At 37.9% G+C, this 25,537-nt stretch overlaps 1 protein-coding gene across 1 annotated transcript in view; it reads right to left on the reverse strand.

The window, feature by feature from the left end:
* The window catches only part of eml6 (EMAP like 6), a 49,732-nt gene that overhangs the window by 6,183 nt on the left and 18,012 nt on the right, over positions 1–25,537 (reverse strand). Inside the window, exons 7-35 of the mRNA XM_034308420.2 lie at positions 24,393–24,528; positions 21,277–21,478; positions 19,975–20,112; positions 18,954–19,210; positions 17,720–17,929; positions 17,428–17,595; positions 17,010–17,116; positions 16,634–16,734; positions 15,444–15,630; positions 15,214–15,319; positions 15,010–15,103; positions 14,802–14,902; positions 13,440–13,642; positions 13,218–13,329; positions 11,808–11,935; positions 11,063–11,204; positions 10,794–10,946; positions 10,532–10,663; positions 10,052–10,140; positions 9,785–9,952; positions 9,489–9,690; positions 9,024–9,150; positions 8,845–8,923; positions 7,109–7,238; positions 4,861–4,959; positions 3,954–4,127; positions 2,403–2,611; positions 1,448–1,605; positions 1,145–1,259 (exon numbers count right to left, since the gene is read on the reverse strand). Of these exons, the coding sequence (XP_034164311.1) occupies positions 1,145–1,259; positions 1,448–1,605; positions 2,403–2,611; positions 3,954–4,127; positions 4,861–4,959; positions 7,109–7,238; positions 8,845–8,923; positions 9,024–9,150; positions 9,489–9,690; positions 9,785–9,952; positions 10,052–10,140; positions 10,532–10,663; positions 10,794–10,946; positions 11,063–11,204; positions 11,808–11,935; positions 13,218–13,329; positions 13,440–13,642; positions 14,802–14,902; positions 15,010–15,103; positions 15,214–15,319; positions 15,444–15,630; positions 16,634–16,734; positions 17,010–17,116; positions 17,428–17,595; positions 17,720–17,929; positions 18,954–19,210; positions 19,975–20,112; positions 21,277–21,478; positions 24,393–24,528 (4,227 nt within the window). The remainder of the gene's footprint in view (positions 1–1,144; positions 1,260–1,447; positions 1,606–2,402; positions 2,612–3,953; positions 4,128–4,860; positions 4,960–7,108; positions 7,239–8,844; positions 8,924–9,023; positions 9,151–9,488; positions 9,691–9,784; positions 9,953–10,051; positions 10,141–10,531; positions 10,664–10,793; positions 10,947–11,062; positions 11,205–11,807; positions 11,936–13,217; positions 13,330–13,439; positions 13,643–14,801; positions 14,903–15,009; positions 15,104–15,213; positions 15,320–15,443; positions 15,631–16,633; positions 16,735–17,009; positions 17,117–17,427; positions 17,596–17,719; positions 17,930–18,953; positions 19,211–19,974; positions 20,113–21,276; positions 21,479–24,392; positions 24,529–25,537) is intronic.

A 25,537-nucleotide genomic window follows, 5' to 3' on the forward strand; every position in this document is an offset into this window, starting at 1 on the left:
TGGGGAAAAACAAAATATAATCAGGCTATACATATAAGCTGTGTTATACTTTCTTGATAGCTGTGGCAGTTTCAGATCTAAAATATCTCCTGATGAATTAAACTTTAGATATTTTAGTTAAAGATACAAAAGTATATCAATAAATGTATAAAAAATGTATTACAGAATGTTTCTTGACAACATCAGTGCTGCAGGGACAAAAAGAAGACTGAGCAGGTTAGATGATGTAATAATTAACATATAATAAAATACATTTTATTATACTAGCTTACACAAAAAATAAAAGCAATAGCACTGATCTGAGACCAGCCAGGAGAGAAATCCTCTCGGTTCATTTCTGACTAATGAATAAAACATATTTTTACTAATACATTTTCAGCTCTGCCCCTTCCCACATGTCCATCAGGAAATGTTTTTGGTTTGTTCAATTACGTACAATGCAAATGAACCAAAAGTATAAATTATTTTTGTAGTATAAAATATTTTTGCATGATTTGGACTAATAGGTATAAAAGTGCAAAAAGCCATAACAAGAAGAAAGTCTGTCAAAATTATGACCTTCTGTCCCAAAATAATGATAATGAGATATCTATAAAAATTTGTAATTTTAGTATTCATCACATTTGTGCAGTTGAAATTGAAGATGTGTAGATGTAAATGTGTCAAATGTCTAATACAAAATATTTAATCATAATTATGATAAAAGTTCTCATTGTTAAAACTTGAGCAGTAAATGCATAAGTTTGTCTTCAAATGGCGGAAACCGGCTTCTGCAAATTTAATACCTGCTCATCATCTTCATTTGCATTCATTTTCACACGTCTTTGTTTCTCAAGTGAATTTCAGGCTGCAGGTCCTGAATTAATTTAGGTTTAATGGCACCCATAGGTAGAATCGCCCCGAAAAGAATATTCATTAAGGAAAACACAGACGTGCTAAGACGTGCTAATTTGCCATATGAAAGACACAATTCTCCTGAGACCTGTTTTTTTTTTACACATGCAAATATTTAGTAAATCAGTGCCTTTGGGTATTAAGTGCCTAAGAGTGTTAATGAAATGTGTTGGAACTAAGGAGAAGGTTATTGCTCTCTCTCTCTCTCTCTCTCTCTCTCTCTCTCTCACTCTTTTTTCTTCTCTCTAACCTTTCCTCTGCAAACAGATCTGACGCTTTCTACAGGGAGACCCGTTTCCAGCTGAAATGCCCGACATCTCTTCATCTCCTGATCCCACAGCTTCACTGCTCCGCCCTCTTTAGTCCTGCAGAAAACACACATTTATTAAGCCTGATTGTTACTATAAAATTTAAATAAAGTTAAAAAAAAAACAAAAAACAGCAGATGTTACTGTACTACAAAATGAAAAAAAAAAATGCTCTCTACTTCTCCAATCTCACTGAAATTGTATCTCGATCCTGAGATATAAAACACACACACAGTTGTACTCACGGTCTCTCCTTGCCCCCGGTGACTATAAGTCCATCTCTGAGGGTGGTGTACATGGTGAAGACGGGTCCAGTGTGAGCTTTGGCCACCACACGCACCAGAAAGTGATCCCTCCAGACATACACGTCTCCGTTGATGGCGCCAGTAAAGGTCAGGTTATTCTACATCACACACACACACATACACACACAGCCACAGTCTGTGTTAAATCAATAAATGCATCTAACGTAGGAGCAAAAACTGATTCATCGCAACACATCGCATTCTCCAAAAGTACTGAATCAGCTGAGACATGTTGATGTCTGAAATTTGCCTCTTTACTTTTTGCACTAGAGCTACCGGGTTAGTGTAGCTGACTGAAGATGTTTATTAAACATATTTGATAAGAGTTTCCAGTGTCAGGGCTTTGTAACAATCTGAGATAAAGCTGTACCTTTACGTTTTCAGACATGGGAAAGTCTTCAGGACAGAGGATGTTGTGTTTTTTGGGAACATTGTGCATATTTTCTTTTGTTTTATTCACTTCAAGAGAAAGCGAAGGAATAGAACGAGAACTAATTCATTTTGCGGATGTTTCACAACATTAAACATTAAAAAGTATGACCTGCCATTTTTTTAATAAACAAAAAAACTGTAATTGTAATTCTTTGTCACCCCGATGTTGGCAAACTGCTGTGGCATAAGATGAATAAAACACTTCAGGATGTGCTGTTATTGGAAAATGATCAACTTTGGACTGGTAACAGTAACTCTGCTTCACCACAACAGACCATCCTTGATTATTTTCCGATAACAGCACACCCTATTGTGCTTTATTCCTTAATTTATTAGTCAAAGTCTTCTTTTAGTGGTTTTCTTCTGGTTATATAGTAACATGTACTGTTACTATATAAACACACTTCTTCAGTGTGATTATTGTTCTGTATTGTATGTGTCAGCAGTGTTGTGTGTCACTTACAGCACCGAAAGCCACAGACAGCATAGTCTGCATTCTGGCCTCCTCCACTGCTCCAATCACACCCTTCTTATACAGCAGCGAGCCTCCAACCAGCATCCAAAACTTGATGTGTTTGATCCCAACAGACACAAACTGCGTGTCCGAATCTGGCCTGAACTCCACCACGAAGATGCGATCCGAGTGTCCGGCCTTACTGCTCACTTTAGTTCCTGCAGGATCAGCAGAAAACATGGTGAATTCATCAGCAAGCACACGGAAGTCAGGAGTAAATGCAGGACAGTGATGTGATGTAGAGATAAGACAGGAAGCTTTTAGCTAAACATAACTGAATTGCTATGCAGGGATACTGAGTGTTTAGCCCTGATGGTCTCATCACCACATGCAAAAAAGAATTACAAATACTCTTTTTATATTTTTTTATCAAAACTAACTTTGTATAACCAATTTTCAAGAGTTTGTCATGTCTTGAGGTAGATGTTGAGGCAGATTTTTATTAATTCTCTTCATACTGAATTATATATCAATCATTGAGAAACTTATTTCCTATAATATAATTTTAAATATTAAATAGTCCACACATAGACATTTCCTTAGCTGACATGATGATTAATGATAAAATATTAAATGTTGTTTGCAAAATCAGTTGATTACTGATGCATTGAAATGAAAATTCTTCCTGAAACTGAAACCAAAATTCAGGACACACTGGGCTGAAAATCTTTTTTTAATTTTTTTTTATTTGCCTGAATAAAATGTAATAATAATAAAACTGCAAAGAAATTTAGGAAATTATAGGAAAATATTAGGACAATACCTATAAATAAATAAATTACATAAATTTTATAGAATAATTACACTATGTAATACTAATCGAATAATATGCCTTATAATAATAGCATAGTTTTAAATACTGTATACAACAACATTAAAAAACAGTATTTTTAATCACTTTCTTATTTTTATTACCATTACAAATATTTGTAAATGGTTAAATTGGCCACTTCATTGTTTTTTTTTTAGTTTTCTGAATTTTTAATTTTCTGCCCTAAATTGCTGCGTTCAACAGAAAATTTCTGGTGGCCAAAATTTTGGTGCCTTCCTAGTACTGATTATTGCCCTGTTTCCAAGTCATTTTTCTCAGCATTCAAAGGAGGAACATCCATATTATTTCACCCACTGGCTCAAAAGTCTTAAAGTCCAACTTTGACATCAGGGTTTTAATTAATATTTTGATTTTAAGTGACAGTGTATCCATAAACCATGTAAAATATACACTTTAATTCCATAACATCATAATTTTTTTGATGTGAAAGTCTGAACATTTGGTTGTATCATCAGAAACAAAGAACAACAAAATAAAAATGATAGTGATTTTTGTTTCATCTTGTTAGTCTCGTTAAAAAAATAATCTCTGTCTTGTATAGATCATTTTTCAGAATTATTTTTTCATGCTTGTTGAAGTTAGTCCATAAAAGTTTGTGCTGCAAAAAAATGTATTTTATTGTGTTGCTATTATCAGGCACTAACACACACACACACATACACACACACCTTCCTGCCAGCGCCACACGGTGATGGTGTGCTCTGGATCTACTCCAAGAGACAGCAGCAGCTTGCCGGTGGCACTGAAGTTGACATAGCCAACTCCTTTAGCATGGGAGCAGCGGAGCACTGATAGGGTCTGCTTACTCATTGCATCCCACACATGGATGGAGGGGGCTAAGCCTACACACACAGGCACAAACAGGAAAACATTATTTTCCTATACCAGCAAAACCCCAAGTGTCTGATTCCTTATTTATTCCTAAAGTTTCATAATGCTTCTTTGGAGGTACCTCAATCAGGAAAATGAACTGTAAAATCAATGCATGAGTTACTCTGGAATGAATACAGGACAGTTATGGTAGATAAAAGTTGAGTTATAGCAAAAACATGGAACACAGAATGACTCATTGCACCAGGCTAAAAGGCAAGACGAAATAAACACAGCCTGATATGAACAATTGGAAGACACAAGACCTTTGCTATGTTATGGTTTAGAAATAGTGGCAGAGATTCCTTAAGGCTAAGATTAGAAAACGGATATTACAGAGACAGGATAGACACACACAAAAAGCACAATGGTACACAAGGAGCTTCACGAGGGAGCTTTTTTTTTTCAGGTGAAGGACAGCAGGCTGTGGTGCATTATGGGAGCTGCAATTTCAGTGCCTTACCTGGCAGATCAGTGATCTCGCCTGAGTGGTGAGGTGTAGGTGAGCGAATGAGAATGCGGCCAAAGAAAAAAAAGCAATGAGAAGGTGCTTCAGGGATGAGGCAGGTCAAGTGGTTAAACAAAACTAACAAAAGTATAAAAGAAACTTGTGCACCCTTCAACCAAAGTGAATGATAATGACTCACAGAAGCCATACAACCATAAGTGAGTTTGGTTTATGAATTTCATTAAGAGAAAACGTACCGATCTGGCCTGTAGCAATGATGTTTTGATATTTGGGGTGTTGATTGACGGTGAGGCACAAGATATCATCTGTGTGCTCGAGGTAAAAACTCTGCGTGCCTGTTGGAGAACCAGGGAGAATGTAACATGGGTTATTAGCATGATTTATAATGCTAATAATGCAATTTTACTGAGAGTCATTCCTCAGTCTAACATCCTGTCATGTACTTCAGTGCTGGGTGTAAAGTGTAGAGCAGGGGTCTTCAATCTTAACAACAATGGTCTGGCATGGCTGCACATTTTAACTTCTTTTGCACAGCCAAATAGGAACCATAACTGTTTCCACCTGTTTAATTAACTATTTGACTCCTGTTGAACTGCAGCACTTTGTGGACAAAACTGGAAACCAGTGGTGCAGTGTTCAAAAGAGTGCTTATAAGCACCCTCTATTATGAACACTTTGACCCATAATCCTTTGCAATACTGCCTAAGAACAATCACAGATTTGTTGATAGCAGACAGCAACAACAATCCAAACAGTCAAACAATAATTCATTTTTTTGCCATTAAATAAACTTTGCTGAATAGCATCAGGGTCACAATCAGGGCTGGAAAAAGGATTGAAAAATACTTAAATGGAAGAAAGTCATTCAGGAAAATGTCTTCACATGTAAATGTTTTTAACTTTTGTAAGGTTTTCTAAACTTTAAGTTTTTAAAGTTTTCTAATGATTTCTCATGTTAAAAAAATCCAACCACTAGTAGACAGTCCTTGAGCAAACTAGCATAAATTTGAGTCGATGTTCTATTTATAGTAAATAAATGTCTAGTTCAGCCACGAAACTCTATCTGTGTGCTGATTGGTTCCCTCAACGCCGATGCCGCAGCCTATCAGCCATGCTTCTCTATCTAGGTAACCCTTTATTATCCCGACTAACTCGCCGGGCACAGCCTCGGCGCGCACTAAGATTCAGTATTCTCATTCTACCCTCCTCCTCCCCAGCACCACCGTATAGATCTGCTACAGGGGGTTTCCTCCTTCTGTACCTTTCACAGCAGCAGCATGGTTCTCTTATCTCTACGCCTGAACATGTCTAACAGAGCAAGTCTTTGTACTTGCTCAGCAGCAGCAGCAGCGTAGCAGATCTACTTCACCAAGACCAATCCTACCTACACTTCATTTCCATCAATAAAAGCTGTTAAAAAAAAAAGAGGCCTTTGGGTCACAACTAAATAAGTTCTGGGCTCGCCGGTCCAGGCACACCTAGTCAGTTAGGTCACTAGATTTTGTCACACACGCCTAGGATCAGTTCAGTAGAGTTAAGCCATTTGGCAAAGCAGGCCCAGGCACACATAGTTGTACACACTCGGGTACCTCGGAGCAGCGGCAGTACACAAGTCTTGGTGGTCAGGTCTGCATAGTCGGGAGGGTGGGTCATGGGTAGTATTTCAGTACAGCCTGTCCGCTTGTTTTGGGGGGCGTACCTCCTACTGTACCTTTTGCAGCAGCAGCATGGTTCTCTTATCTCTACGTCCTAACATGTCTAACAGAGCAAGTCTTCGTACTTGCTCAGCAGCAGCAGTGTAGCAGATCTAGTCCACCAAGACCAATCCTACCTACACTTCATTTCCATCAATAAAAGCTGTTAAATTCATTCCGAGAGTTGTCATGACTGAAATACAGTTGAAATATACAGAAAATGAAATAGCTATGAAAAAGCTAAGTATTTTGGTTGTAAGCTTAGATTTGTTAAGGAGTAAAAAGTGTAGGTTTTTTCTTCCATGGAAATGCATTTGAGTAAGAGTACTAATTGAATAACTATTATTATTTAACCTTTACTCAGGTAAAGTACAAATGTCTTAGATGTTACTTTAATAAGTGATTAGTAATACAGTTTAAGTTTACTTAAGTATTTTCCACCACTGGTCACCTTTGGTGAAACAAAAACCAGGTCACTTCTTTGTCATCTTCAATAATGCATGAATTTAGAGGATTAGGGCCATAAAACAGTCCTGCACTTTCCTGGAAATCCACCAGGGGTCAGCATGCCCCAGGGTTCATGAAAACAGGTGTGTCTCTTCCCATCCAAGCAGATATGATGCACATATTGATACACGATAAACATACATTTAAAGAGATAATAATCTAATGTGAGGTGCTTTACAGCTGTTATGACACATAACAATGTGATAAAATATTGTACAAATTGCATTAAACAAAGTGTTGAAGATGTAATCAGTTTTCTGTTGAGAGAAGAGTGATTCAGTACCAGCAGAGAGGTTCTGGATCACAGCTGCAGCAGCTGTGTGGAAGATGATGTCAGCTCCGTCGTTGAGGTAGTGCAGATTGTTACGACAGTCAAAGCCTCTGTATCCAAAGACATGGTCGAGTGCCAGTTCCTAGATGTTCACACACAAATATACAAAACTAAACAATACATACTGAGATAGAAAGAGTAACATACTACATATGTGCCCATTGCAGTCAAAAGATTACAGGAGGTTACACAATTTTTACCTTACACAAACTGTATTCGATCATGCAAGCCATGTTTTATGCCCAGTGGTTGGTTCTTTAGTTCTACACTTGAGCTATGAGGCTAATTTAAATAACAGTAAACATTTAACGATAACTCAACTTTATTTTTAGCCAGCAAGTATCACTGGAAGAACTGCCGCTTTGATCTGAACGGAGCACTAATAATTTAGTTTTCTTGGAACTCAAAATTGAGTGTATATAGCATAAAACATTTGCGAAGGTTATATGTAGCAAGCTGGCAAAATATATGTCTCTAGCATTAGCAATGCCCTCAGAAATCCTGTCTGGGAGACTCCTGTTAGCCAGCTAGATGGCATAAGCAGTGAAAATTAGAACCATTTATCAAGATTAAAAAAATATTCTCAGGTTAGCTCATGTTAGCTGGTTGACTAATGTTAGCAGTAAATATTATAAACATTTATAAGATTATAATCTTTCAATGTCTTTCAATTAGTCTTAGCATGAAGACATTAACACTGATAAATATTACTTAAAAATTTTCCCCAGAAATCCTTTCCGGTTAGCTAATTGTATTAACTACTTGACAAATATTGGCAAAAAACATTATTCATATTTATAATATGACAAACATTCTCTCAGATGTTGTGTAACATTAGCTCATGGTAATCGGCCTGCTAGCATTGGCAATGAAGATTATGCACATTTATGAATATGACTTTAATCTCCCCTCAGAAATCCTCTTAGGTTGGCTAGCATTAGCATACACATGTATGAATATGGCTTTAAAATAAATTCAGAAATCATGTCAGGTTAGCTTATGCTAACCAGTTAGTTAGCCTTAGCATTAAGATGTAAGCCTTTATGAATATGACTTCAAGGTCTCTCAGAAATGGACCTTTTAGGTCAGCTCATGTTATTGTAACTAGCTGGATCATGTTAGCAGAAAAGATTATGAACATTTAAAATATGATTTTGAGATCCTCTCAGAAGTTGTCGGGTTATCTGATATTTATGAATACGATTTACAAATTTCAGAAATCCTGTGAGGTTAGCTCCTTTCAGATAGCTGGGTAGCATTAGCAGAAAATTTTATGCACATTTATGATTAAGACTTTAAAGTCTCCTCAGAAATTCTGTCAGATTAGCTCATGTTAGCCAGCTAGCTGACACTAACATTTTTAAAGCTTTTTTTGCCAAAAGTTCATCGTGTGTGGTTGGTTCCACAGTGACTTTAGAGCCTAATAACATACAGGCTTACGTCATGGATTCGGAAAGTTTTAGTTTTACCCCAAAAAGCTGTCTTTATAAAATACTGTCATTCTATATAAAAAATTTGGATTTATTTCCAATTATTTAAAAGGACTGCAGGGAAACATGATAGCAAAATGTTGGATACGAAAAGGTCAAAAGGGCCTAGATCATTTTTTTTGGCCCCAAGTCTTCAGGATTATCTTTGTTAATACAATAAATACTTTTCTCCAAATAAGGTAATAAAATTTCACACACCTCCACTAGTTTCTTCTTCTTAGTGATATTATTCTTTAGCAGTTTCTCGGGTAGCGGCGCTGCTCTGCTTACTGGCGGCCTACAGCACGAAGATTGAGAGAGTCGTCAGCTCATTCAGCAAGATTAAAGCTCTAATGGAGGTGATTGAATAAATGAGCTGAGATTTATCTAAACATTACCTCTCATCCACTAGAATCTCCTTTTGCTGTTGGTGTGGCTTAACACCCATCATCTCTCTGATGCTGACGGCGTAGATTTTCGTGGTGTAGTCCATGTTCTTTTCTCGGGCCACATCACTGTCATATCCTGCTCATACATGGGAAATCAGTTTACTATCTATACAGGGTGATTCAAAATATGTTAACACTTGCTGTTCATATTTTTCTTTAGTTTTCCTTGCTTTTCTTTACAGTACTGTTGTTGTTGATTGCACAATTGGAGACGCTTTGATCCAATGTTACAAGTTACAGTCCATATTTAGTCCATATTACAGTCCATATAACATATCCTTGTGTTATAATGGTAGTGTTTCCACTACAGTGTTACAATGCAGTAGTATCATATAAAATAAGAATTAATATTTTTTGAATCACACTGTATAATAATTGCCAGCTGTTTTTTAGCCCACATGCATGCAAACACACCTCCATCTTCCTCTGCGTCGTCATCGGATTCCTCACTGTCAACAGCTTTGCTCTCACGTGGTCCAATCCCCTCTCTTGCCCAGATCATCAGCGCTGTGTCAGCCCCGCCCACTGACAGCAGTGTAGTGTCATCATTTGACCACCGAACATTCGTCACGTTGGCACTGTGGCCTACATACTTTTTAAACTTGGCAAACTGACCCTGAAGGAAAAGGAAACAGCAGTTTACTGTCCACTGTGCAGTCCTGCATTTTTAGCACATATCTGGATACCACCTCCAGACGTTTGTACTTTACCTTACAGGGAAAGCTAAACAATTTGATGAAGCCGAAGTCGTCTCCCGTCGCTAGCAACTTCCTGTCTTTGGTAAGTGAAGAGGCGTTGACAAAGCTAAGTGTAGGCCAGATTCCCTCACATGTGGCGCCTAGAACAGATGTCCATGTGGCCCATTCCACCTTCTCAAACTACACAAACGCACAAGCAGGTTGTACATTGGAGTGCATACAACTTTCAAATTCAGATATTCAGGCGTATATATATATATATATATATATTTTTTGTACCTCAGCAGTGGAGATGTTCTGTCTCCGTCCACGGGGAGCTTCAAAAAATAACTGCTCTTTGGCACCAGTGTTTACTTGCAGCAATTTACCTGCAGTCGGTTATAAAATAAATGAGTCATTAGTTTATTTTATACCACAGCACTGCTGAATTCTCGAAAGTGATTGGTCGGAATGTATTGATTAATTTCCTATAACAGCAGCTCTGACAGTTGTGTCTGATGTAAGGCAAATCACAGGTTTACTGTATATTAATGTGCTCATTTTAATACGTTATTGTTTCCAAACTAACAGCTCATACACAGGAACTTGTATAATTTAAGACTAATAATAAATGTTAAATAAAAAATATTTAACAAAGAAAAATGTACAATTATCTATATGGTGAACGTTTTCTGTGAGAAGATGTTTATTTAACATTTATGAAAGGAGTCTCCAGTGTTAGCGCTTTGTACCAGTTTATATCTGAGAATGTTGCTTTACCACGAGTGTCCCAGTCGATGTGGGTGATGTAGCTGGTCGCTCCTTTACAGATACCCACTCGTTTACTTGTCAATACATTGTAGATGTCCACAAATGAATCATGGGAGGCCACAGCTAGGTACTTTCCAGCATCTGTAAAGATGAAATTATATTTATTTAGGTTGCATGGATTGTCTTAATATTTAGAAATGATATTACAATAATTAGGTTACAATGTAGCTAATCTAGTTAGCTAGTTTGATACCTAGCTCGCGGATGGTACCTTGAGAGAACTTGAGGTCAGATATGATCTCCTTCCTGTGGTGAAACGTCACCATGTCCTCCAGAGTATCCGCATTAACTACCAGGAAGCTGCCGTCATTCAGACCCACTGCTAAGGCTTTCCCATCCGGGGAGAAGGCACAGCATCTACCACCTGAACACACACCATGAGTCATCACACTGTATGCAAGCTTAAATACACTGAAATACGATGTAGATGATGTAGATGAGATGTAGATGATTAAAGGGTATAAGTGAGAAGTGAAGCACCTTTTTTGAGTTTACGGACTGCCACCATTCGATGGTTAGCAGAAAGCTCCCAGATGCGCAGTGTTTTGTCTTCACTCACAGTGGCACATATAGGCAGCAAGGGGTGAGCGGCGAGACCCCAAACCTCACCCTCCATATGGCCCTACGCACAGGCGTGCACACACACATACACACACACACACTTTTTAAACAATTAATTTTAAACAATTTCAGTAATTCATTTAGGTCTTCATTAATATCTCACGCTGATATAAATTCATTGTGTACACTGTACCAACTTCGTTAAAAATTTTCAAAATTCTAATTTGATGTAATTAATTAAAACTGTAATTACTTTTTTAATTACTATTTATATCAGTGAGCCTGTAATGTTTTCCTGCCACAGACAGAGCAAATTTTAAAATAGTTGAAGCCAAAAAAAGAGAAAAGAAAACAGAGACAATAATAATTTAGTCATTGAGTCCTTATATGGAAATGTGGGATGTCAACAACTCAGACACTCCCACCAGATGGCCGTCTGCAGAGTAACAAGTAACTAACTCTAGTAACTATTTATCTGTTTTTTTTTTTAAATTAATTATAGATACCTCGCAATGTTCTTTTTTGACTCCAGCTATGACATTGTTTACAATTTTCAAACTCACCCTAATAATAGATTTTAGCCTTTGAATATACAGTAAAAATAGTCTGAAAATAATAACAGTAATTTACCAGTAAAAATCTGGTCCAATGTACACACTCCTACCTGAACCAATAGAGTCATAGGGCCACTCTTGTCGATCTCCAGGATCTCTCCATTCTTGGTGCCCACCAGGATGTGACCGTGACCCAGAGTGATGGCTCGGATTGAGGGGTTGTCCTCTAGCAGCAGGCCTGCACACACACACACACACACACACACATCATTACCCCATTACACATGGTTATTTTCCAGACAGTCTCCAGACACCCTCATGAGGATAAAATTTTGAATTATACTAAATGTGGCCCTGATCACAGAATGTGATGCAGCACAATTTACCTTTTATTTTGTAATCTTGCTTTAAAATATTGGAGTGACTAAGAAAAGTAAAGTGCTCTTTTATTTGTGCTTCTTCAAAGGTCACTGCTGACACAATTAAAAAAAGCATGCAGTCAGGAATGAATGGTAATTGCAATGGTCTATTTTTAATTCTAATTCTAACAGATTTTAAATGATCTTTTTTTTTTTTTCCTGATTAGGACATCCGAAGTGACAAGAGGGCGTAAAACACCCACAGACATTTCCACTACAGGTTTGACAGACCATAATGAACACCCTCCTGGTCAATATATAGACTAAGTATAATCATTTTATATTTTAAGCTATTTGTTTCATTTATTGTCAGCTTGGTTTTGTGAAGTAGTTTCACTCTGCTGTATTAATTAATGCATCAATTAATTAATCAAATCAACTTAAAAGCATAAAAATAAATAAATTTTTACAATTTATTCAAAGATACAAAAAACTAATTACTAATGACATAAAAATTCCGTTTTTGTTTTCTAGTTCTGTTTTTTGGTCCAGACTACCCAGAATTTCAGTTTCCATTACTCTTTAAATTTGGGTCCATCTCTACATGAGGGCAGCCTGTTTTATGTCAAATATGATTGAATTTAAACCCATAAGGGTCAGTTATGGAAATATTGGAAATGTATTATCTGCCAAAAATGATCAAACTGTAAGAAGATATATTTAAAGTTTGGAAACTTGGCGTAAATGCAAACAAACTCTATTGAATGTTTCTGTCACATTTCAGTTTTTGGCAGATGGTGGACCAATTATGCATTCTGGTTCGCATCTTGGCTGAGATACTCATCAAGACTGAGTTGTTAGAGAAGTGAGAACCAGTGTAATTTTGTCCTAAGGGTATGCAAAGATTTACATCTGACCATATAGAACTTAGATGATATTCAGGTCATTTTAACATGACAGTAACGAGCCAAAACAAAGAATGTTTAACAAAATGATAAATGGTTTTGTAATCTTAAACAAAAAGGAAATATTATCACTTCTACCATACTGCTAACAGAGATACAAATAAGACACTTTGGATATTTTAAAATGTGACTATCAAAGGGACAGCGATGGTGAAACAGAACACACCATGGAGCAGTGTATAGATATGAACAGGACCTTTAGATGATGGCGAGAGCGCAGCCCTCTTGATGGCGTAGGTCTTCAAACACCTCTCAAACATATCATCCCAAAGCTCCACAATCCCGTCCTTCCCTCCTGTTACAAACCCCTTAAGACAGAGACGTAATCATTAACTTTTAATGTCACTAGACCATTTAGTCCTTTCTGGAAGCTTACAATGTGTGTAATATTAATATTATAGTAAACCTGGATCTGTACCTTGTCCAGTGAGCACATGGCAAACACAGGGCCGTCGTGAGCTTTCAGAGTTTTTATCAGTGTCGTGTCTTTCCAGATGTAAACGTCGCCCGTGGTGGCTCCTGAAAATACCAGGTCCTCCGAGCGCCCGTAGCACGCTGACATCATGGTCTCCTGCTTGCCCAGGTTGCCAAATATACCTCTCCTAAATGTCAGTCCGCCACCTAGGTAAAGGAAGTTGTCATTTATAAGATTCCATCCATATTAATGCTACTGTAAAGGGCAACAAGATATTACTGGCTGTGTACTTACATTATATTAAATGATCATTCTGTGCGCATTTAGTATGGATTTGCATCCTATTCAACACTGTATTGAATCAGCGTTTTCATATAAAATCAATTTCATCGCAAATTCATATATAAAATGATTCTACTATAAAGCTACGACTATGCAACTTTTGGGTGCTTTCACATTTGCTGTTTTTCTCAATCACTAGCAGCCACTTTTTTAATCACAGCAGAGCTTCCAAAGTTGTAAAAAGTTTTTAGAAAAGTGCAGAGTGATGTCAGGAATGTCACTGTTTTATTACCTCCTGACCAATCAGGTTGTAACGTAGGGAACAAGCGAGATAAACGAACATAGAGGACAAATGCTGGCAGTAAAATTAGTTTCCTTATATAGTAAAAATATTTCATTGCTAATATTCCAATGTTTCAATATAACTAGAAAATAAGAAGTGTTTATTTTTGGGACATTCACCTATATGTGATGTGACGTCCCATTTTAGCTGTTGCTGCATACGGTCAAGTCACACAAACAGCTCAAATTCACAGGGAAGACAAATGATCTCTATTCAAACAATAAATCTTTATCTTCACAATGTCAAATTCTTATTTGGAGTCAATTGTTTTTAATTGTCTTTTTATTGCTTCATACATAATTTGCGTTGAATTTAGTAAGTAGTACTCAATCGCAGGTAATCACAGCCGGCTGATATTCAGTACAAGAGTGTTGCGTCTTGCCATATAGCACGCAGACTGACTGACGGCCCATAGTAAGTGTAGTAGCAATTTTAATGTAAGACTTGTCATTTTTATGTAGTGAACGCAGACAAGTGGAGTGATACAAACAGTGAAATGTACCTGTGCTACTGTACTAAATATCAGTACTATTGGAATGTCGCTTCACCAATCAAATTAGTGGAACTAATTGTTGTATAAATGGCATTATGTGGCATGTGAGCCTCATCTTTAGCAGCTCTGAGGGGAAAAAACTAGACCACTTAAAAACTTTACTCTGTGAAAACATGACTTTAAATAAGTTGGATTTAAATGTATCAGAGGGAAGATGTCCTTTGGCATGACCTTGGATAATCAGTACCTGTGTGCTGCCAGAATTTTATATGCTTCACGCCCACTGTGACCAACTTGTCCATACGGAATGGGTTCCCCTTCACCACAAAGATCTTGTCTTTATGTCCCCTACAGAAAACAAACACACACACGAGGCACAGTGTTTTTTTTAATTTCCCATCATTTTACATCATTTTTGTGTTAATTAGTATTAAACGGTGCTCAGTGGTTCCTACTTTGCCTTGGCCAGTTTCTCGCCCTTCTTCCAGTCCCATATCACTATGCAGTGACCTTCATCGATGCCTACAGACACCAGGCTCTTTCCATCCGCTAAACTCACCAAAGGAAATCATACGGTTCACCAAGCATGTAACAATCTCAGTAATGAATAATCACTGTAAATATTTTGTATAGTGTGTATTTAGGGAGAGATACCTCACCTGTGAACTCCAGAGCACACACTCCTCTCTGATGCTGCCCTCTCAACAAGGACAAACACTTCAGTGTCTGGACGTCCCAAACATGGATGGCTGGGTCTCGGCCCACCTGGGCAGGAATACACGCACATACGCAACATGGTTAGCACTTCATTTCAAGTGAATTAATCTCAAACTGCTCTCAGCACAGATCAGTCAGAAATGAGTGAGTGTTGTATTCAGCTGTGACGTACCTGCCCTGTGGCTACATAATCCTTCACTGGATGTGCGGTGAGGCTGAGGATGTCGTCATCATGGCCGAGGTAAAAGCGCTGGCTGTGCTGCTGTCTGTTATAGATCACGGCTACAGCGGCTACGTGATACACCACCTCCCCGGCCTGCGTGTAGAACAGATTATTCCTGCAGTCGCAACCCCTATATCTGTACACGAGAGAGAGAGAGAGAGAGAGAGAGAGAGAAAATAAAGTCAATAAGACAGTCAATAAGACTATAAGAAAGTGATAAATCACTTCTGGACATGAGCCTTAGGAAAATAATCAATAGTGTGAGAAAATAGTGTGATGAAGTGAGTTACAATTACCACGTGAATACTATGTTATAGCAGCTATGAACAGTCATTCCCTCGCCATCCTTTTTTTTCCCCTCTCTCTTGAAGTTAAGTTTCTTTGTTACGTAACAGCGTTTCTCATTCTCCGTTTATCATTCTTAGATTATGTAGAGTGTTCACTGTGCAAGTCCCTGTGGGATCTCTTACTATAGAAACGATAATGTATACAAACAAGTAAAATAAAACCTGTGATTTGAATTAAAGCCAGCACTATGGTTAGAGCTGCTGTTATAGAAAATTAACCAACAACTCTTGATCAATCAGATTCGTGAATTCACCAGAGCTGTGGTACAAGCACAACGTAACAATTTGCAACTGCTTTGAGGCTCTATTATAGTATATAGTTTAGATTTATTCATTTAGCAGTCAGGTTTATCAACATTTTCTTAAGTGAAGCATTACTATAATCAACATACTGTCATGGATTCCCCTTTGCTTTGTGGTTCACATGGTGAAAAGCGCCACATGCTCCTGTTTTTGTTGGAGGGGCTTTTGTTCTAGTTCTGTCATTGGTTTGTTATCTGATTGTGAACACCTGTTTTGTGTTAGTTCTTCATTAGTTTGTTTATTTATACCCTGTTGTGTTCGAGTATCTCAGGTGAAGTCTTCTCTAACGTGCAGGCGAAGAAACCAGTACACAAGTGCGGGTTTCAAGTGAAGATACTCAGATAGTCATTGTGCTTGTTGCCATGGGAACAGCAATGCAAAGGGGGAAATAGATCTATTAGAGTTACAGAGTTGAGCTGATGTAGTTTTGTTTTTATGTGCTCATGTTCCTTTTAAAAAATAAAAAAACAAATTTTGCGTTAGTTTTACCCATGGACAAACTGCAGCCGCAGTCCTTCATCCGGAGCTTTCTGCCTTTTCAGAGAGCCCACCAGTTTCTTCTTGAGCTGAGGCAGATCCTCCTTATACACCTGAGGTGGCAGGAATGATAATCAGATTTATGTAAACACACACACGCACACAGACAGACAGAAGCAAACAGAGCAAAAGGGTAAAGGTTAAGTGTGAGCTGGGGTTGATCAGCCAGTCAGCTGTGAAAATAATGAGTGCTAAAGGCTTTAGCCACTGAGGCATGAACCAGCCACTGACACTGAGGAGGAATAACATAATCGGTTCTGTGTGTAAGGCTGATGAAAATGTTGTGTCTGAATGTGCAGTGCAGTGGAAAGGAGGCTCTGAGTCTTACCTGACGTTCATAGTTCATCTGAGCTTCCTGTTCAATATCCGAGTCCAGCTCGGGAACATCAGAGAGGTCTGAGTCTGACTCACCGCTGTTGGAGTCGGCGTAGCCCTCTGTGGAGAGACGAGACACATGTAATGCAGCAGTAAAATTAGTAAACTTATTAACTGCTCACTTTCAGATTAACTGAAGCTCTTGAAATGCATGATTTTATGCATTGCGCTGCTGTCACATGATTGGCTGATTGAATAAGCACGTGTACAGGTTTTCGTATTAAAGTGGCCAGTGAGTGTATGTCTATTTCATATTATCCTGATTGCAATCAGGATAATCTCCTACCAGTTATCATAAGTGTTCTCTTTATCCAATCCTACGAGAGAGATGTCTGAAGCAGCATGATGAGCCGTCACAGTGATGTGCTCACCTTGCAGAAGTGGCTCCAGCACGCCGTTCATCACACCCTCAGGCAGAAACCTCCACTGGAACACAGAGTGGTCAGCTCCGCCCGTGCTCACCACCCATTGCAGGTCATGTGACCAGCGCACGTTGGTGACATGGGCGGAATGACCGATGTACTTCTTAAATTTGGCAGCTGCAAATTGAAGGCGATCATGTTTATGGGGTTTGGGACAATAGTCACATAAACAATAATATTTTATATATTATATTAATATTAGAATTTAGCATTAAAATCCTTATTATTAATAATTGGACACCTTTTTTAAGACATGGGAATCGGAAGAGCTTGACAAGGCCGAAGTCGTCGCCGGTCACCAGCACGGCGTTGCTGTAGTTGGCATCCACAGAGTTGATGTCGTTAACATTGGAGTATTTGGGCCAAATCCCATTGACCTCTGGACCTAAGACACTGGTCCAGGTCATCCAGTGAATCCCTTTGGCCTCTTCTTTAGGAAGGAATTTTCCAGCTATGGAGGCAAAAGAACTCCAAGACTGAAGATTTATCTCAAGACAGTACAGTTATTTCACTGACAACAACACAGAACCCTGCTTGTTTTCTTCATTCTTCACATAATTTCTTTATTATTAGCCAATACACATCAGGGTTAGGGTTAGAATAACTGAAAGGCCTCAGAAAATTGGTGTGTTTTAAGGGTGGGATTTAAAGATTGTGAATGAATGTTGGACAAACTGTAAAGGAAAGAAAATTCCAGAGTTAAGGAAGTACATTTAACAAAACTATGGAGTTAGAAGGAGAAATAGTGAGATCAGACAGAGCAGGGGGATTAAGGGCTTTGTTAGTAAAGCTGTGGTTTTATCCGACACCAACATGAACTGAAAAAATGGAGGTGTGATTTGGTTCTGAGACCAAGAGCTTAGAAAAATTTTTCTAAGTTTAAATCAAAATTTTTGGAAAATAGAGCTACTTGAAGAAAATCTAGGTCATCTAGGTCTTAATTTTCAGGATATAACAACAGAGGAGGTTTTGGAAGATGCTGCATTAAGCCTGCAATAAAAAATGTAAATTAAAATGATGCATAATATGGTAGAAAGGAAGTATATATAATATAGAGTAATGGCAGTTGTTTAGCTACTGAACAGGCTAAAATACTACAACATTATTTTGACAGCTGATTAGATGGTAAAGCACTGTACTGGAGCTTTAAAATTGTAAAATATTCAATTCCTGTATAGAATTTTTACCCTTTTCCCCTCCTTTTAAGTGTTATTTTGTGTAGATAAAAGTAAATAAAAGTATCGTGAAACTCAGATTTTCACACTTTTTTTATTTTTAAAATCCAACACTACCATATTGCTTGCTGTCTGTTGTGCTACATGTCACGAATGGCATGCTTGTCTTCATAGAAAAGTATCATGAGATTATGTTTTTTATCGTATCACCCACATCCCGTCCCTTCTATTATAACTGCAATTATATTACATTAATTACAAGAAAGTGTATTTATGCGAGCATATCCATCACTCATGTACCTGGCATCCTGTAGAACAATCTCTCCCCTGCGCCGTCGTTGGTCTGCAGGAAGCGGCTGTCTACAGACCAGTCCAGATGGGTGATGAAGCAAGAGGATTTGTTGCACTCGCCCACTTTTTTATAGCGCTGTGCAACGGCGTAGATGTCCACCAGGCCATCATTAGACCCCACAGCAAGGTAGGAGCCATCCGGAGAGAACTTCAGCTCGTGAATCACCTCCTTCCTGTCCTTGATGTGGACCACTTCTGTCATGTCCCTGAGAAGAACAAGGAGTAGACGTGTGACAGTATAAGGGCATATGAATTGTTGCATAATTATTTACACATTTTAAAGACCCTGGCAACATGATTTCAACACAGTTTGCTTTTTTTTTGGTCAAGACTAGCCTTGAACATTACACACAATCACTCACATTTTCCACTCAATTAACTGGAAAAACGTCTGTGGTTCAACAAAAATTCTCATAACATCTTATTTCAAAATAATAGTCATTTCTCTCAAAAACAATATCACCTCTAAGAGCTACATAGTGTACATATTATGTGATTGCAGAAAACAAAAGGGATCATAAAGAAAAGTGTTCATGCAAGATTTCATTCAAAAGGAAAGAATAAAACTGTTGATAACAATAATGATTGCTTTCAGCAGCAGGAGCTGCTGTTTGCTTGCTGAGACCAGAAAATCCATAATAGTGGAAAATCAGACCAAAATAGTCCCCTATTCCCTATCAAAGTGCATTATGGGTATTCTGTAATTTCTGTACTGTTTGACATAAACAGTGTATTGTGGGATTTAATGAGTGGTCTGTACTGTATATGTACACATACTAGGTTTTTACACATGGCTATAAAATGACTGACTGCAGTACTGCACTGTTTGGAGAATCATGTTGAATTTGTTGACACATGAATTAATCCAAGGTTTAAGGTTTTAATTACGCCAAGTTTAAAATGACGTAGATCAACAGATGCTTGATTAATGCTAAAACGTGTTTAATCTAATCCCTCTTGGCATATTTACCTGACTCTCAGCACGGTGAACGAGCCGTCCTTCATGCCCAGAGCGAGCTGAGAGCCGTCGTTGTTGAAGCACACACTGCGAACAGCTTCCTCCATGTTACAGCGAGCGATGAGGGTGTGATCAGCCAGGCTCCAAAGCCTACATCAGGGGCAAGGACAGGTCAGAATGGCAGACACTGGGACTTCCTTAACACATCATTTAGATATAAAATTAAAAATATTGTTTCTACAGGTGCTTTCACATATGAAGCATCCCTCTGAATTGAACCCTGGTGTGTGTTTTCCCCCTCGGCGTGGTTCGTTTAGGCAGGAGCAAATCCAATGATTGCTTTGAGGTGGTCTCTGTTCACTTCCATGTGAACTCTAGCATGCTATGATTGCAGTTAGAAAGAGATTCGACTTTGAGTCGACCTGATGTCAGGAAGTGAATCAAACAAGATGTGTGTTGGGATGCGAGCTGCTAAACTGAGCCAAAAGACAGAGCTGTAGTGCTGGAGAAATGCCTTGTGTTTTGGTTATTTGGAACGACAAACAGAGAAAATAAATGCTAAACGTGACACACTAAAAGCTTTAAATGACTTATTTATATAATTATCTAATCATTTAATGAGCACTGAGTCTGTGTTCTCTGTGCTTGGGTGATTTTTGTCATTTCTATAGCTCCATTGGCATAGGTTTGTTTACCTTTTGTCATTGCCGCATTCCTGACCAATGAATACATTTTTAAAAAGTTTTATAAGGTTTTATGAGTATATTTTCAGCCCTACACAACCGTCAAACAACATTTTTTTGTTTCTGATTTGTTTAATTCAGGATGGAGTGTGTTACGATTTCTTGGCAACATGACAAGCTGCATTTTGTTGTCTTATTAACTTCAGGAGAGAGGAGAAAAAGAGAGGCTCATTAGGGAATGAGTGTTTATAGCTGCTATAACGTAAATGAGAAGAGGAACTAACTTGTTCGCAGACGTTTTACAACTTAAATGCAACTTATAAGGGTTAAAGTGTATAACGTTTATTTATAAATGAAAAAATTGATAAAGTGCTGTGATATAAAAAGAATAAAACACTTAAGAAGCTGCTGTTATAGGAAAATAATCAACACCGTGGTAACAGTAACTCTGCTTCATCGCACCACGCTGTCACTGATTATTTTCCTATAACAGCACACCCCAAGTGTTTTATTCCTTACTTAGCTGACATGATGTGACCAGGCAGAGAGAATATGTCTGAAATCTGAACGGTGTGATGGCACTGATTGCTTTCAAGGCAACATATTGAACAAAAGAAATGAAGACACTGACCGGACGGATCGATCGTCGCTGCCTGTCACTGCGATCGGCTGTTTGGGATGAAGATCCAGAGCCCAGAGCTCGCCCTCGGAGTGACCTTGCATGACCAGAAGAGGTTTATCCCTGTCTCGCACCATCACCTCAAAAATCTCACTGTCCTGCGTCCCGGCTAGGATACGGTCAGCCTTCCAGCATACGCTCCGGATAGACAGACCTGTGGGAGATTGAAAAAAAGAGGAGTGTACACTAGAGAAACTCCAGAGCATTAAAGGGCAGTGAAGCATGACGCAACCATAACAAACTTGAGGGCAAATTATCAGCTTGCAAAGTGCGGTTTAAAAATATGGCAGTGCCAGAACAGAAATGAAAGCATGCAACAGCTAATCGTAGTACGCATGAAATGCAGCTGCTCTATCCGTACTTATAAATTAGTCATGTTTGTAGACAAACAATGGCTCAGTCATCACCGGTTCTGACCTGAACTAACAATATCTTTTATGCTATCTGCATATCAGACTTAAAACTGTACCTTCCTTATGAGGTTTATTAGTGAAGAGCAGGTTTGGTGGAGCTGTGGGGCGTTTTCAGCAATTCTGTTATAGCTTTAAAGGATTAATGAGATTAAATGTGGAGAGGAAGTGTTCAGGGTGCTTTCTTGGCTGAATGTCATAATTATCTGAAGTAGTAAATTTAGCAGTCAGTGCTTACTCTAAGCACACTCATTATACAGTATGCTGGTGTATCCTGTATCCTGTTAAAAAAAAAGAAAATCATGCTTCTGCATTTTTAGATGTGGGCTTAAGAAGAAATGACAGGAAAGTGACATGTGAGCAACCATCTGTCCAATTACTACTGATCGGTAAGTGCCACAGGCACAGATAAACAAGACCGGGTTTCTTCTTTCAATCCCTATCCATTTTTTGTTGTTGCATAAATGTTGCATGGGCTTGAATAGCTCAGTAAAAATACAGTACTGTGCAAAAGTCTTGGGCACATGCAAATGCTGTAGAGCAAAGATGCCTTCAAAAATAAGGAAATTGAATGTTTCTACATTAAAAACAGTTTCTATAATAAAAAGTAATAAATGAAACAAAGTCAGTATTTGGTGTGACGACCCTTTGCTTTAAAAAAAATTGTAGTCTCAGGTATAATTAGTGCAGTTTTATAAGGAAATGAGCTGTAAGTGTTACTGAGCATCTTGCAGAAGCAGCCACAGTTCTTCTGGACACTTTGACTGTCACACTTGCTTCTTATTTTTGCAGCAAAACCCAGCAGCCTTCATTATATTTTTTTTGTGAGAAAAGTGGTCACTTATGTAATATGCTGCATTCTTTACTGACATACAATCATTTTTCTGTAACATTTAATTTTCTGCTGGAAATCTAAAATGTTTATGTACTGACTTGATAATGTAAAAGTCATAAAATAAAAATCTATAACAAAGTCTGTACTAAAAAAATAGGATGCTTTTGCATAGTACTGTACATCATCCAGTTCTTTTACGAGAGATGCCTTTAACTTTCATTTCCTGCTCAAGATTCACTGCTTATTTTGTGACAAAATTACTAAGGAAAATGGCAAATTACAAAATCCTGGTGCAAAAGAGCAGATATCAATAATTACAAACAAACAAAAAAGTTTAGAAAAGTATTAAACCAGAGTTAAATTTATAAGAAATACTCACTCACTGTCATTTATCATTTTTTGACCTTTTCCCCCTTTCCCCCCTTATTTTTTGTTTCTAAAAGTTTAATTTTTACTTAAGATTTTTGTTTATGATTTATTATTTGTTTGCTTCTAAAATTCTTTCTTTGCTTCTTAATTTTTTAGTTTGTTAAGTATACATGGCTCAGTCTTGTCACTCCAAATTCCAGTTGACCAATAGACATTTAAGGTGTACACCTTCTAGTCAGATGAAAAGGAAAAAAAAAATTCAGCAGTGCAGCAATATGTGATATTTTTCATTTGTGTCTTGTATTTGTGTTAAATATTTTCCAAAGATATACACTCTAAAACTACGATATACAAGACAAACCTCACGACATATCCTCAAATAAAATTCATTCGACAGGCTATCACAATTAACTTAGGCTACTATCTAGTCAATTTTTAGAGTAATCTTGTAACAGGCAGTTATGTTGTTGAGAGTCGATGTTTTAGATGTAACTTTGTTTAACTGTGTTCAGTACAGGAGGTGTGTTTCTCATCTTCACAGCAGAGTTAACCCCATTAACCCGGGTCACCAGGTTTCAGCAAAAATTTCCATCCAAACTACATCTCACAAACCACACAAAAGACCCGAAACTAGCCCAAAGAATTCAGGCATTGCAAAAGAGGAAGACATTTAGACACACTATGCACTTACATTTTGTTTGCTGAAAATAGATTTAATTATGATTATTTGCTAGAAAACCAGACCATAGAGGCTGCAAAATATTTTTAAACTATACCTGGCAACATCATAAGCTGTCATGTCCCAAGCATGGGGCCAATGGACCACTAACACTTGCTGCAGTTCTCATTTTTGACCACTAGGTGCAATAATAACTATCAAAGCTAACTGGGGCAGTGAGCATTCGGCCCCATGATTTTGCAACATCTAGAAAGTCAAGTCCAGTGGGTTTTATTGTCATTCCACTATGTAGCTAGTATACACTGGAACGAAATGTTGTTTCTCCAGGACCATGGAGCAACACATAAAAGTACAGTAGTTCAGTGCACAAGACTACATAAAGTGCAAATACATAACAATGTGAGACAAGTGAAGGACAATAAGTACACAGAACAATATACACAGAACAAAATACACAGTACAATAGTTACACAGTACAGCTACAACACAACAGTTCAACAGTGTTGTGTTGTAAAGCTATTGCAACAACAGGCTGTAAACTACTGAGCAATGTAGAAAAGCAAGCAAAACAACGGAACATCTGTCAAATAGCAAATTTTTTAAATAGACACTAAAGAAGTAATTAGTATTTCAGTGTAAGTTAAAATGTATTGAGTTGTGAATGAGGACTTTAGGATTAACATTTGTTAAATGGCTGATATAAATGGTGGGGCTCTGCCTCTATGGACAATTGTAAAAATAATATAAAACAGTGTGAAGCTAATGCCAGATTTACCCTTATATCCCTGCTCAGCCTCCCTGAGGTCAATCTTGGTGATGGGTTTAAAGTCCACATCCCAGAGTCTCACGCAGCCGTCGCGTCCCCCAGTGGCAAAACCTTCTTCACACGAGTGCATGCTGAAGATCCCGGCCTACAGAAAAACAATTAAAAAAAAGTCTAACAGAAATCATTTCTATTCCGTATAGATATGCTAGACCTGCAGGCACAAAAATTACATTGTGCAAGAGCAAATCATGGAAGCATGCGAGAAGTAATGCAGCCGTCGTATCTGTTCCTAGCAATTACTCATATTAGTAGATGTCTGGGTGCACATCGACAGTGACTCGATAATCACAGGCTCAAACAAGTCATCGTTGCTCCTAAGATGGAAACATAACCATAAATCAACAAACTGTGTGCATAAGACTCTGCTTAACATTTAGACCTAGGTTTTTCTTCTGACATCCATGCTACTGTTGAGCTTTGAAGGATTAACGAGATTAAAAGCACTGGGGAAGTGGAGTGGAAGCGTTCAGGGATTTCCGCTCTGTGCTGCAGCATCAGTAATACACTGAAAGGCTTTAGAATTTATTGGAGATGTCTGGCAGACAGTGCTTGCCTTAAGCACTCTATATGATGCTCTATGCTCGGATCCATGCAGTAAACACAACTGCTGTATAATTTAGTTATAATCAGTGCTTTAGAGGTTTATATTTGTTGAAGACGTGCTGGTTTTTTACCAAATTCACACCTAACACGAGACATTAGCGACATGTGAGCAACCATCTGTCCAATTTACACTGCTCTGTGAACGCTCTGGAATATATCCATGTCCATTTCTGCTTAAAAAGATTTGGCACATACAAATAATAAGAATGAAATCAAATTGAATTTTAAAGGAATGAGAAATACTCCTTGCTTTTTATTATTTATTGGCTATTTAATTAAAAAGGCTGCTTTTGAGTCTTAAGTAAGGAATTACACATCTGAAAATTCATTACAGAATGACATGTCATACTTTTTTATCCATTTAGAGCTACATTTTATGTTGTGGAATGCCTGTGAAACAAGTTAGTTCCTGTTCTCACTTATGTTATAACAGCTATAAAAAGTCATTCCCTTGCATTCCTTTTTTTTTCTCTTTCTTGATGTGAATAAGG

This window comes from Pangasianodon hypophthalmus, chromosome 11 (genome assembly GCF_027358585.1).
Source record: "Pangasianodon hypophthalmus isolate fPanHyp1 chromosome 11, fPanHyp1.pri, whole genome shotgun sequence".
NCBI classification, from domain to species: Eukaryota; Metazoa; Chordata; class Actinopteri; order Siluriformes; family Pangasiidae; genus Pangasianodon; species Pangasianodon hypophthalmus.